A 15,058-nucleotide genomic window follows, 5' to 3' on the forward strand; every position below is an offset into this window, starting at 1 on the left:
CAATTCTCTTTGATAGAATTTCCTCTCCACTTGTAATTTTGAATTAATTTATTTAATTTTCATTATATTATTTTATTCATGTATCCATTTAATATTTTAACTCCTTGACAATCAGTTTTCCTTGACTTAATCCCTATTTTATTCTCTTATGTAAAAGTAAAATTCGTCATCTTAACGGTCTCACACAATCGATCCCATGATCATCTGTGAAGAGGTTAACATGTTGACATCTCTATCCACTAGGCCTAAATTATATGATTTTATTTTTAAATTTAATCTAAAAAATCTAATACCAATAGATATATTTCTCATTTTATAAATCTACAATCTTCTTTATGTATTGAAAATGTTGAACTTTGATTGTAATCCTAATAATAAATTTATAATCGTTACACAATTATTAATAATTATTACGTAATTATAGTAGCTAATATTTTATAACTGATATAATATAGATAATTCAATTTTCATCTATACTAATAATATTATTTTTTAAACCGTTATAATGCATAATTTTCTAATAATATTAATAATATTATTTTTTAACAGTTATAGTGCATATTTTTTTTATCAATACTAATAATATCATAACCATTATAATTTTATAATAATTATTATTTTGCAGGTGTTACCATAGTATAAAAAAATAAAAATAATTTAAAAAATAAAATAAACGATGGTAGAATGAAATGTTCAATAATAAATGAAAGTGTGGTGTCTTTGATTCCAATAAAAGAGACTTCTTTTAATTTTTATCCAGTATTTTTTATTATGTAAATTAATTCATAAATTAGTTTATTATTATTATTTTAAATTAGAGGCGTTTAAAAAAAACAGAATATGAAGATTTTATTTTTAATAAAAATAAAAAATACAAAGGCTACGAATCGATAAGTTTTCATTGAAAATAATAATTTGAAAAAAAGAGAAAATTAAAAGAGTACGTTTCAGTGATCGGGCCACGTGGCGACAGACGAGTCCCTTGGAGTGCGCAAAACACGCAGCTTTCGTGCGTCGATACAAAGAGCACACCTTTTCGTCCGCCTGTTACATTCCGATCACCAAACAGGTTTCCTACAAATTAAAATCGCCCACGTGGTCCAGTCGCTTTATATCATCCTCTGCCCTAGCTTTCTCTCTCCTTCCTCTTCTCCGTTGCCACTCGCCTCCTCTTCTTCACCTTTCTCTCTCCTCGTTCCCACGGGCGGCGATTTCCGCCGGCTCTGAAGCCACTGTCGTCCCGCCGCCGCTCCGATCCTCTGGAAACCAACCCGTTAAGCCCGCTACGCACTCCGTCACGCGAAGGAGGTATCGATTTTCTATTCTAGGGTTCTCCCCAAAAAAGTTTAGTTCCGTAACGATTTTGGGGGATCGTATTATTTGACGCCTACGATCCTCGATCTAAGTTTATATTTACTTTGTTGTTCAATTTTGATCTACATGCACTGAAAAGATTTTTTTTATTGTTTGTAAGGATCTAAACAATATGTGATATGTATCAGTTAAACATATCACTGAGTTTGGCATTGGACTGCTATTTAACCCATGTTATAGGATGAAATATTTTGGGTAATATCGAAATAAAACAATTTTGCTGGCAAAAGATTGCCCAAACCACTATTTAACCATTGTTACAGGATGAAATATTTTGGGTACTATCCAAATAAAACAATTTGGTGGCAAAAGATATGCCCAAATTTAGACCTATCTCCACTGCCTTAAAGTATTAAAAATGGCTATATTGATATTTGAGTTTTATCACTTGAAAAATAAATGTTTAAGTAATAGTTACAAGATACGAGTTACTAACTTGGGTAGCTTAGGGTTTTATATCAATTTAATGTAATTTATATTAGTTTAAATAATCCAAATAAGTTTTTTTACTTTATAGATTGCATATACATACGTGGTAGCTATGTAGATCCCTTCAGTACCCACCTATAATGGCTGAGCCATTCTAAAACCCTGATTGAGAGTGTGAGATTTAATACATATTGCTCTTGTTTTAATTTCACTTTGGTTTATTTTATATATATATATATATATATATATATATATATATATATATATATATATATAATATATATATATATATATATAGGATTATATGCTGTACTGAAACATATCATTTGTGTGTGTAATTCTTAAACCAGATTTTAACCACTTTTGTTATATATTTTACTTGCATACTATTCTTTCCTCAGCATAGGATGGCATTGTAGTTACCCACCTATAATGGCTGAGCAGGGACATTCTAAACCCTGATTGAGAGTGTGAGATTTAATACATATTGCTCTTGTTTTAATTTCACTTTGGTTTATTTTATGAATATATATATATATATATATATATATATATATATATATATATATATATATATTAAAAATATTTATTCTAGTTCATTACTACTGAAGACAACTTTTACAGGATTATATGCTGTACTGAAACATATCATTTGTGTGTGTAATTCTTAAACCAGATTTTAACCACTTTTGTTATATATTTTACTTGCATACTATTCTTTCCTCAGCATAGGATGGCATTGTAGTTCACGATGTACTTACATGGGTCATGGATCTTGGATTGGGAGAAGATAAATGAGAACATCTCACCCATGCAATTTTAAGCAAATATGGAAATAGGCTATTTTATAGGTCAATACAAAAGTTCACAAAAGCCTTATTCTTCTTTGTTTCATAATGTTTAGAATTAGCTTACTTATCAGGTAAGTTTCTTTTCTAATGTTACAGTTTTTGGTTTACTGATGTGAATTATCTTTGCAGATAGGCTTAGTTTTACTGGCATTATCATGTATTGGAAACTATACGGGAGTAAAATAGTTTTTAGAGAGGTATTGTTAGTGAGCAATTTTGTTAGAAGAGTGTAATCTATTAGTGTGTAAGGCATAGAGGTAAATGAAAAAAAATCTTTAATGCAATTAAAATATTTTAATTTATTTGAATACTGCTAATGATATGACTTTTCAGAGTTAAAGGGAGGGATGTGATATGTAACCGACTCCAAATTGGTGATATAAATGACTTGATGTTGATGATGCCAGCATTTACTATCCTAAGCAAACATAGGGAGGTGACCCATTGCTGTTCTTGTTATCCATCTTGTGATCATGAACAGTGAGTTTAGTGTCAGTACAGAGTGCATCCGTTTATGTTATTAGCAGTATGGTGCACCAGTGTCCCGTCTTCAATTTCAATTGTTTGTAATATAGAAAAATTTCAATATCACATCATTGTTTGATGGGTTTACTTTGCTCAAATATCTTTATAATATACCTACATAAGTTTTTGGGCAATTGAGTATTGAATCTTTGACTAATTTTCTTAAAGAATCAAGCCATTTGATGCATTCTTAGAATAAGTGTTTATTTTGGACTTTTGGCTTTCAGGTAGTGATTGGCATTCATTTCAATGATCCAGGAGTGCCCATTACCATATGGCTTCAAATATCCTGTCAGGAGATCGAAGGTTGATGATTGCTTGTGATTTCAATTCAATCTTTGTTCTTGATTACAAGTTCCCATTTCAAGTTCAAACATTTTCCTTCTATTTCATCTTTGATAGAAGACTTTTAGCAAATTTGTGCAAAACTTTTTGTAATATTTGGAGAAAATTGTAACTGTTGTATGTAAGTGTAGCCCCGTTTACTATCTCCATGGAACATTGAAAAATGACAGTAGGCGTTATGATGGTCTCAATGCTTTTCAATGGTCACTGTTATAAATGTAAGAGATAAACTTGAAGAGAGATCTTACGTAGTCCAGATCATTTATCTTGACATTTGATATGCTTTCTTTCTTGCCATGGTGTCTACCTTCTACTTTATTTTCCCGCTCCTTCCATCCTTTCCTCTTTTCATGCTCCAAAGGTGGTGTACCAAGAATGTCTTAAGTGGTAATTTTTGGAGATGAAGAATCTCCTCACAAAAGCTTATTCTCTTTTTTCTTTGGTTCTTCTGCTTCCCTAATTTTCTCCTCCAACCTCCTCACTCTTTTTTCTGGTTTCAGGGTTGATAGGAGGACAACCACCTAATTGAGTTATATGGCCCTCACTCTGAAAATTTATGAGCCTCTAGTCTCTGGGAAAGACTTGGGGAGAGAGAGAAGGGTAGTAGACAAAACCATTGACCATAACATCTTTGTGTATTGTTGACTATGCATGTTGAAATCTTGCATTTAAAGTCTTGCTTGTAGTTTTGGCATGGTAATCAAGATGATCTAATATTCTTAGTTATTTTCAAAACATTATGATTTTTTTACTTGTCAGTAATCATTGCAAATTTTTTTAATGGTACTTTTCAGATGGGCATCTGGACGAAAGTCAGGCATGACTATTTTAGGCAAAGTGCCAAAACCCATCAATTTACCTAGCCAAAGGTAACAATGTATTATCACTATAATTTATAATTTTATTTATGTATCTTGGTTAGATTTGTGTACTTATATTTTAATAGTTTTTTCTATTTAAATTTTGGCCACTTTTGAAGGTCGGAGAACAATGGTCTCGACCCAAATGTGGAGATTGTTCCAAGGTGAGCCTATTGCTTCCTCATATGTGTATTTTCCCCTTCTAAAACTGATGGAGGGATGCACTGTTTATTCTACTTGCATGGCGATTGCTGATTGATATTTCAGGGGCACCCTTAGTTGGGGAAGTCGATCATCTTCATCAACCTCAAATGTGTGGAGTTCATCAACTCTACTATCACCTAAAACAGATGGAGGTACTGGTTCACCCAGTCATTATAATAGCCGCCCATCATCTGGTGGAAGTGGAACGAGGCCATCGACAGCGGGCAGTGATAAATCCCTAGACTCCCAATATGCATGGGGTTCAAATTCACGCCCATCAACTGCATCTGGATTATCACCCTCACACCAGGGACCAGTGCTTACATCTCGTCCCAGAAGTGCAGAAACAAGGCCAATTATTGCAGCTCGCCCTCGAAGTGCAGAAACAAGGCCAGGTAGCTCCCAGTTGTCTCGATTTGCAGAAAATGTACCAGAACCTGCAGTTGCATGGGGTTCTACAAAAACTGCTGACAAGTTGGTATTTCCCTATCTCCTTTCTTCCAATCTGTTTTGCACATGTCTCTATGAACCTTCTGGTTACATCTGTACTTATGCTTTAATGTGCTTTAAAAATTATAATTTTTCTTCATTTGAAATTTATTTTTTGTTCTTCTGACATTCAACTTGATTTTATATGTGTTAGGGGATTGTATCATCAATAAATCACGAATTTTCCTTATGTTCTGGTGATTTTCCAACTCTAGGCTCTGAGAAAAGAAATGAATTGCATGGTCAGCAAGGTGAGTATTTTTTTTCTATGTTGTCTTTAAATCTCATAATCCAAGTGTCAACAATATAAATATAAGATTATTTTTTATGAGTTTGCACTTTAGAGACAAGAGGTTAGCCAATCAAATTATGTGATTTAAGAGGTCCATGTCATTAGCAATATATCTTGCATAGAATGGGGACAAGATACTTGCAGCCAAACTCAAATAGTTGGAACAAATACGATTGAATGATGAAGATGATCCTTGCATATACTTTAATGGAGGGAGAAGATCTATGCAGTCAACCTTGACAGTGGTGACTAACTTTGTGATGATGATTAACTTTGAGTTCTGTTGAACTCAAATATACCCCATTAGACCACATATTGAGCGACCCACACATAATAGAGAGAGTAACACAAATGTAAATGCATAAAATTTCACGTTTTTTTAACTGTTGGAGCTTTTAGAATAATTGGTTAGTTGTTTAAATTTACTATAATTATCATTGTGGGATTATATTATTTATACCAATTTTATATCCTAATATTGGTGATAGATTCTGTAGTGAAGTGCAATTTATTTTATATTCATTTAGGTTTTACCAGATTATTATCAAGGTTTAAAAAGGCTGGTAAATGTGTGTGAGTATATATGTGGACAAACATTTGATTAAATTGACTTCTTTTTTACAAATTTTTTGGTCCAAAGGTTTAAACATAGTGAGGGTACGAATTCGTTAATGATTTTTACAATGTTTCAGACCATGTTTATCAAGTAGTTGTATGAGACACCATCAAATGTATTGTATGTATTATCTCTAATATAGTGCATTAATCAATCTAAAAAAGTTACAATCACAAGTAAACAAGCTATAATTAATAAATGAACACATAACAGCAACTAAATACATTGTATTTCACATTGCTACGAGGAAAACACAACAAGCGAGGAGAGGCATGTGGTGGGTAATTAAGGTATATATATATATATATAAACACACCTGGACTGCCTGCCTGGGCCAACTAGGCAGACTACTATTTGGAGTCGCATAAAGGGACTGCTCTGCTCAATCACTAGGCAAAGCGGCCCCCTTACATTTCAGTCTAGGCAAATGCCTAGACTGCTTTTTAGAATAGTGATTCTTGTTCAGATTTGTTACTCATTTCTTGACTGATAATTCAAGAGCAACTAAGGTGTTTGAAGTAAATAATACATGTATATGAATTGGGTATTCTTGTGATATTAAGCTGCTAACTACCAGAAAAAATTAAAGAAGGATTTAATTGGTTTGGAGTTTGCTAAAGTTATTGTAGAAGTGAAAGTAATAAAAGGTATAATTGATCTACAAATGATAAAGTAGAAGAGTTTCTCTCCCGGCTCATCTGTTTTTCACCAACTTTGAATTTTACCTCCATGCACAGAAACCATTATGGGCACCTTGAATGGTTGCCTTTTTAATGGACAAGAAAGGTACTATCACACCTTATTATCGTTTTGTTACATCATTTTCTTAGCAATTAATATAATAGAAGAATTAAATGAAGGTGAAGAGGAAGTAGATGAAGCAGTCATTGTTGTGGGATCTTTATTGATCCTTGTTGATCAAGCGATGATGGAAAGTATAACAGCTTACCTGTTAATTGGTTCATCAAAATTGTTAGCTCGTTCCAGGTTAGCAGTATTTCTTTGTTGTTGATCAAATTCTTGCTGATGAGGTTATGGGGTGATTGCAAGGTGCACGGTCTAGGATGTAATCTGCCATCCCAATGCCATGGCCTATGCTGGGCCTTATTAAGTGAAATTGCAGCACGGTACTGATACCTTACTGATCCAACAGATCTTTCAGATTGGTGTTGTTCTGAAATTTTAAATACTCCAGCACCATACTGATTCAGTTCCTACTGATGTGAATAACATACTGAGATTTTAACCTTTTTATATGGGCTGGTATTAGGTGTGTTCCATAATTTCACAAAGCTGTCTTGGATGGTACAGTAATAATACCTTGACAGCCTAACAGGTTAACTCTGCTGACTCAAGCAAATGATTGAAATGTTCTATAGCTTATAAATTAGGCCATATCATACTTCATCAAATCTTATTCTGTTTTTTTTTTGTCTGAAAAAAAAAATTAATCAATTCTGTTGTTGGCTGATAGCAGATTTTGCTTTGTTTTTCTATTCCAACCTCAATTTAGTTCGATGCAAAAATACAATTGAAAACAAATATTACTGATTTTGTATCTTTTACTAACAACATTTTATACTATCTTTTACAACTCTGATTAGCAGGTCAAACATTCCAAGAACATACTGATGCATCTTCTGGTCCTCTGAGATCCAATGAAAGTCTGAAATCTCCTCATGGTGGGTGAAGATGCATTAGCTTGCTTGTTTTTTAAGTGGTCTATTCTTATCATAATCGGACTCAAGATATGCTTTGTGAACTCAGGAGAAGATGCCTGCATGGATCAAGAGGATGTTGATGCTCCTAGAACTGGGAGAGAGACTTCTTATGGAATTGCTGCCTCACATAACCCAGAATTGAATAATAATTCTCAGCAGGCACAGCCACATAAAAACTTAAAATTGGCACCTGCTCTGTTCGATTCTTGGCATGGTCCTGGAATTCATGCTCCCGACAAAGTTTTGTACAGAGGGGCATTAGTTGGTCCTTATGGCCCAGCAGGGCCTCCTGGTGGTTTTCCTGCTGAATCTTTTGTGTGCTATCCTCATCCATTGCCATCCAACTCAGAGGCTGTTCCAAGGCCAGGTGCTGGGTCTGGTCAGTACCAATCTACATCTGGAGATGCGTATCACCCTCAACTGCTGCCTAATTCATACATGTTTTCTAGTCAACCTGTTATTCCTGCCTTACCTGGGCCCTATCATACACCTGTTCCTTATGATGGATATTATAGCTATCATCAAGCAAGCTTTTGCACTTCTGGTGAACAACAGACTCCTTCGACAAGAGGGGCTACTCAACCAAGTTTCTTCAAAAATCCTAAATCCAATAGCAGCATAACCTCAGATGAGTATCGAAATAATCTTGGTGGAGATGTCACACAAAGGGCGGAGGTACAAGTACCATCTAACAGAGCTCATACTCCTTTTCAAGGGCCCTATAAGGTTTTGCTAAAACAACAAGGTGACATAGCAAAAAATGGTCCACAAGTGAAAGTGCACGGTGGAACTCTATCACCTACTTCGACACAATGCCATGTTGAAAAACCTGAAGAATCCATATCTAAGGAGAGCGAGTTGTCTCCAGGTTGCCAAAAGAATGACATGGCCAATGACATGAATCTGGAAATTGATCACCAAGCATCACTGAAGGTAGCTGTTGATGGTATGGTTCAGCCTTCAAATCCTGTTATCTCTAGTTTGGAAGAAAATTCCCGTAGAACATCTGAAGGAATATTGAAGAGAGAACCAACTGTTGCAATTCGAGCGGTTCACGATTGGAAGCATAATACAGGTTCAAGAAAGAATACTGCACTGATTGAAAAAATAGAAGGCTTAAATAGCAAAGTGAGAAGTTCTGAAAACCATAGCATAGTTGGAGAACTGCTATCTAAACAAGAGAGATTAAAACAACCAAAAGTTGCCAATGCAAGGCCTGAACATTCTATCAAAGGGAGGAGTACTTCTATCCCAGATTCTTTGGAAGGGAATTCTTTGGAAATGCATGCCATCGATTCAACAGTTGTTTCTAGGCAGTCAGACTCTGATTTCATTCCAATTGAAGCAGGTTCTCATGTTTCAAAAGGAACCCACTCCACTCCAGGTAGGGGTGATTATCGTTCCAACTCAATGTTAGATTATCAAATTGATGGTGGTCGAACAAGAGAATTATCTGACAAAGACTCTTCTGTTGTTCCTATGGAAAAAAACATCACAGAAGATGCCTATTCAGATTCACGTGATCACAAAAACCAGGTCAGTGTCTTTCTCTAATTTGGTTAGATGTTGTGATTGCATAATGAAGGGGACTCATAGTGCATTTATCAAAGTGACTTATGGCCTCCATGTATAGTTGACAAATAACTGCTAAATGCTTCCCATAAATGGCCCATCTTTCTTGTTCTTTTGTTTTCTCCCCATTTTTTTGGAATTGTTAAGTACAAATTAGATGCCATTTATAAAATTTTGTGTATGTGTGCTCATATGAATAATTTTATATAGTTCAGCACCTTTGGTTCCAAAATAAAATAGATAAATTCGTATCCATTTATTTTTCAGAAAATACTTTTATGAATGAATTCGTAGGGCAAGTATGAAATTCTGTTCTGGGTGTGTATATATTTGAAATCCCATGCGAAATAAAAGGCATTTGCAAGAACATAAGCTACAACTGTAGGTGAAACTATTCATTACAATTGAGTATGTTGTTTTTAGATGACATTCATTTTGATAAATTCTCTAGTTTTTGTTCCATTTTTATTTATAGTAACTATGCTTATGTTCATCTTGTTCCTGTGTCCCCAGACTTTTGCAAGGTAAAAGTGATGTACTTTGGAAGATCTTAATAAATTGGTTGGTTCATGAGTCATCAGTACCATATGATATTAGATATATTATGTATGAATAGAATATCATGTCTGAATCTTGATCAAAAGTTAACATTGTATTTTCTTTCTGTCTTTTTGAAAAATGGTATTGGTGTATGGATAAATGTTTTTGATATCCTTTTCCTTGCTTAGCGTGCTAAACTGAAAGAGTTAGCTGCACAACGTGCAAAGCAGTTACAGAAAGAGGAGGAGAGGACAAGGGATCAAAATGCCAAAGCTCCCGCAAAGTTGGAAGAACAGAACAGACGCTCAGCACCGAGCACAAAACCTAAGTCAAATGACTCATCATCCGCTGGTCATATTCTGCATCAGCCAGAAGATGCTGGAGTAGATACAGCTTCAAATGTTACCCTCCCTGCAGCTGATATGCTACTACAGGCAAATAATGACGACTATAACAACGTTGGATCAGTAGTTTCTTTGCCTCCAAATTCTGTTTCTCATACTCTAGAAACAGTTGCACGAGATTCATCTGCTACTATACCTATTCTTTCAATGGAGCATCATACAAATACCACAGTGGCTGCAGCCCAAGACAGTTCACAGTCTAATGCTTCCAGTGGTTCCAAGCATAGACAGATGGGACACCGAAGAAGGCAGAAAATTTCACTGGATAAAAACACAGGTGAGAAGTCAATGATGAGGGATAATGCAGGATCAAAGCATCTTGATGAGGCTTTACACGAGAGTAAATCAAACGAGAAGCAATTTACTGGTGAAAAGAAAGAGAGCTCACAAAAGTTTGTTGAAGTCAATGCACCTGTGTTAAGTGTTGATATATTGCCGCATAATGGGGATCCTTCTCTGCACCAGAAGAAGAAAAATAATAGAAACTTGAGGAATAAAAACAAGGATGATACTTTATTTGGCTCTAGCATAGCAATACATTCAAATGAAAAGATTGAAGAATGCCCAAGTGAAAGTCCTACGACTATTCCTGTACCACCAGATATGGAAACTTCATCAGTTCCTGCCCGAATTTCTGCTGACCATAGTAGAGGTCAGGAGTCTGGGGATGGCATAGTAAACTCCCAAGTGTCTTCTAAAGTTGTTGATGAAGTACAGGGTAGGATGAGCAGCCACTGGAGACCCCATCCATCTCGAAAGATGACAAGAAACTATCAGTCGGTTAGGCGTACTGACAAGGTTCATGGAGGTGAGACTGTCGTCTGGGCACCTATAAGGCCTGCAAATAAGATTGAGCAACCGGAGGAAGTCAAGCAGAATAGTACAATGGGAAATATCTCTGATTTGTCGCAACAGATTGGACATGATATCAGTGGTACAAAAACAAAGAGGGCTGAGATGGAGAGATATGTTCCTAAACCTGTTGCCAAAGAATACTTGCAGCAGGGAGACAATCAAAAGTCTTTAACCCGTGACAATCAAATGGCGTTTGATGACATGCCTGAGAAACCTCATTTTGATTCCAAAGTTGTTGGGTTGTGTAAATTTGATAGCTCATCTGACTTTGGGGCTGAAACAATGAAGCCAGAGGACATGCCCGAGAAACCTCATTTGGATTCCAAAGTTGTCGGGCTGTGCAAATTTGATGGCTCATCTGATTTTGGGGCTGAAACAAAGAAGGCAGAGGAAAATAGGCCTGGCAGGCGTGGTAGGGTTCACGCCTCTTGGCGTCAGAGGAGTTCAGCCGAATCTGCTTTTCCTTCACAGACTCCAAATGAAAATGTGCAACCTTCTGATGGGACTAAAATTTTCAACAAACCTTCCCATCAGCATCTACCATTACCAGAACAGGTAAGATCTGATGACAGGGAGAGTGGTGACAGTTTCATGCAGAAAAATTCAGACGTGGTTCCTGCCCCGACTAAAGATCAGGGGATGAGAAGCAAGCAAAAACATCATCAAACTCACAGAGTTACAGGAAGCAATTATGGGATTTCCGAAGATCAAAATTTCAAGAATGAAACAAATGATAAAAATGGTGACAGTCATCTCAATTTAGATACAAGTGAAAATGATGTGAGAAATGGTAAGCATGCTGTTGGTGAACATGTTAGGTCTCACTCTCGCTGGAAACCCAAGTCTCAAATTTCTCACCAAGGTAAGGGCACTGGAGGGCAAAGAAACTTCTATCATGATGTAAGAGTTGAGAAGTTCAGTTATCCTGGCACTGGGACTAACTACCCGAGCAATGAAGGTAGCAACACTCTGGACCAGAAAGATCAGTCTCGTAATTCTGCTCCACCAGTGGAGCAGATGCATATCAGAAAACCAGTTGGCGACGTGAATGCTCAGTATGAAAGTCAAGTTTCTCCACCACGCCGATATGGACATCTCAATGGGCGTTTTATCAGAGAGCAGGAACCGACATATAGGGGCAGAGATTTTATGCATACTTCTGGAAAATCAAATGCTCAGAGAACAGAAGACCAACGGAGGAGCACTCCATATTTTGAATACCAGCCAGTTGATCCTTACAGGAAGCAAAGCAATACATACCACAGGTCGAAATCGAACATAGATCAAGAACCACAAGGGCACCATGCTCCCAGGCAGATGTACAAGGAACATCATCATACTCAAACAAGGAACCCTCGCCGCCTCATTCGTGGAGCTACTACTGCCCATGTTGATTCTAACAATGGTGAAGAATGAAACACGCTATACAGGTGCTTACACGGCCAACTGATTAGGTGTTAAAACTCTCCACCAATATAATTACGAGCAATAAAGCATTACGAGGGAAGTTTTTGTAGTTCTAGTGGAAGTTTCACTCTGTTATTTCGTTATCTGCATGTTGAGGCATAGTACGATCATACTGAAAGGAGTTCATGGATTTCGAGCATGTGGCTAGTCCCATTACACATATATATAGAACGGGTTTTGCCGCTGATTTTCCTACAAGTTAATGCTGCTTCAAATATGGTTTGAGGTAAGAAGTGTTTGTTTCCACAACAAGTTCTGTTGCTCCTCTCTTTGTGGCCCTCTGTGGAACTCTGTACAGATATTACTTTGTGATCCATGTCGTCTCATTTCCCTCTCCTTTTCAACTTTTTAAATTTTTAGGGGTACTAATCACTATTTCATATGTTGCTTACTTGCTTATGGTTGGGCCGGGTCGCACTGGTGGTGATCAAGGTGGACCATTCGAGTCATTGAACCGCCTAATCGGGTCTCTTAGTCGCACCATTCCGGTAAGAGTGAATATGACTTTGGAAGAATCCTTATGTTCATGTGCCTACCTTTCCTTTGAGAATGTGGATATGGTTTTAAATATAAGTTTTAGGTTTTTTTTTTGTGTTTTGGTGAATAACTACTAGTCTATTAATACTACAACAATAACAATTAAATTTTATATTACTAGTTGAGGTCGGTTATATATATCTGGTTATGTCCTTGAATTTTATTTTCTATTATATTTAAATAAATTTTAAATTTTATTTTATTATTATTAATTAAATTTTATTATTATTAATTTTATTTGATGTACATATTTATCAGAATTTTAGGTTGTCTAATTAGGATATTTATTGATTGTCTAAATATATATTTATATTATCTTAAATATAGCTTATCTAATTATAATTTTTTTAAATAGGTCTAATTTTGATTTTTTAAAAATATTTTTATTTTTTATTTTACTTATTCTTATATGATTGTACATCTATTTTAATATCATTATATCTGTAATTCTGTATCTTATTCGAGTCCTAGTTCAAATCTTAGACAATGCAGTGAAAATACAAGGAATATAGTTAATTTATATTATTGTTTATTTCATTTAATAGTTTAAAAGAGCGTTAATAACCATACTTTACTGTGCAGATAATGTTTATAATTAACAATAAATTAATTTTATAAATTTTAAAATATTGCACATTAAAATAATTGTCTATATACACATTTTTATTTAAATTATTAACAAATTGATATCAATAACATACAATCAATTATCATGATTGTAATTAATTGCATAATTATATTCATCCCAATTATCGTTATAAATCATAATAAATTGATATTTTTAAAATTAAAAATGGATTAAAAAAGTTAAATAGGAGATCATTTAGAGCTAAAAGATTATCTCATGGATAAATAGAATAGATAAAGGAAGTAAACGAGAGAAATTAAATATTAAAAATATCTTATAAATTTAGAAATACTCTATACCCATTAGAAAGTGTCAACTTTGAATTACTCAATAATTACTATCTGCATTTGATCGTGGAATTGTGCTTGTTTGAATAATGAGACCCTTTAATATCATGTTAAGAATAGTTAGGATTTTTAAAAAGAAAATGTCATTCGTTTGATGAGAAATAAAAAAGAATATTAAAAATTTATGTGACTTAAGCTAAAGCAACTACTTTTGAAGTAATAGAAAGAAAAGCAATGATTAAAATAAAAGAGTCACAATTTTAAAAAAAAATTCACTTTTTTCTTTCATTTAAAATCGTGCATGAGACTTTTATCTCGCATGACTCCTAAGTACTAAAAGAAAAAAGAACTCGATCTTTTTTTCTTTTCTTTTGGATTACCTTTATCGTGTATATATACAATTGAAGTCAAAAGAATATATATTATAAATGAAGTAAGACTTCATGAAATTCAACCAAAAAGAATAGGACAGCAACGAGGTTACGACTAGTTCAACCACTTGCTTTGGTTTGGAATCACAACTCATGGTTTGATCTCACAATTATTTGGGAAATAGTTACGCAGAAGTATCGAAATATATTTTAGAATTTTATTATTTTACTATCTGATTTATTTGATCTTTTGTAAGATAAACAAAAAAAATCATATAAACTGATTGAAGGAATTGAAAGGATTTTTATTTATATAGTAGTAAAATTGGATTAGTTAGGAAAAGAAAGAATATGAAGAAGTATTCAAGGGTATTCCTTATTATCATCCATAAAATTAATAGAATATAAATGGCTTATGAAAAAGGAAATAGATCAAAAGTAATATTAAAAAATTAATAATTAATCATTGATAGAAAATATATTATCATGAGTTTTATCATCTTTATACTCTATAAAGGTTGACATCACCTTCAATAAATCTGTAATAACCAACTCAATTATATTTTAAAATAATAATAATAATAATAATATTATTATTATTATTATTATTATTAATCCAATTGCCTCGAGCCGTGTGTTATCAATAACAAATCGCGTATTCATGGGAAAAAAAAGGAAACAATTTATTTTT

General features: G+C 34.3%; 1 protein-coding gene across 3 annotated transcripts; it reads left to right on the top strand.

Annotated features, from left to right (window-relative positions):
- Positions 1 to 1,174: 1,174 nt before the first annotated feature.
- On the top strand, positions 1,175 to 12,880 carry LOC141847734 (protein MODIFIER OF SNC1 1-like). Of its 3 annotated transcripts, none has more exons than XM_074735806.1 (9): positions 1,175 to 1,308; positions 3,407 to 3,485; positions 4,319 to 4,393; positions 4,504 to 4,548; positions 4,652 to 5,066; positions 5,232 to 5,328; positions 7,590 to 7,667; positions 7,753 to 9,242; positions 10,007 to 12,880. In XM_074735806.1, exons 2-9 carry the CDS (start codon positions 3,454 to 3,456, stop codon positions 12,491 to 12,493), a joined length of 4,719 nt encoding a protein of 1,572 aa, XP_074591907.1. In that variant the 5' UTR covers positions 1,175 to 1,308; positions 3,407 to 3,453; the 3' UTR covers positions 12,494 to 12,880. The 3 variants fall into 3 exon arrangements, with proteins under 3 accessions (XP_074591907.1, XP_074591909.1, XP_074591908.1); XM_074735808.1 differs by having other exon boundaries at positions 10,049 to 12,880; XM_074735807.1 differs by having other exon boundaries at positions 7,593 to 7,667.
- The last annotated feature ends 2,178 nt before the right edge of the window (positions 12,881 to 15,058 follow it).

The sequence above is a fragment of the Curcuma longa genome, chromosome 16 (genome assembly GCF_044706935.1).
Source record: "Curcuma longa cultivar G26 ecotype Majalengka, Jawa Barat chromosome 16, ITB_CL_G26_1.1, whole genome shotgun sequence".
Classification (NCBI taxonomy): domain Eukaryota; kingdom Viridiplantae; phylum Streptophyta; class Magnoliopsida; order Zingiberales; family Zingiberaceae; genus Curcuma; species Curcuma longa.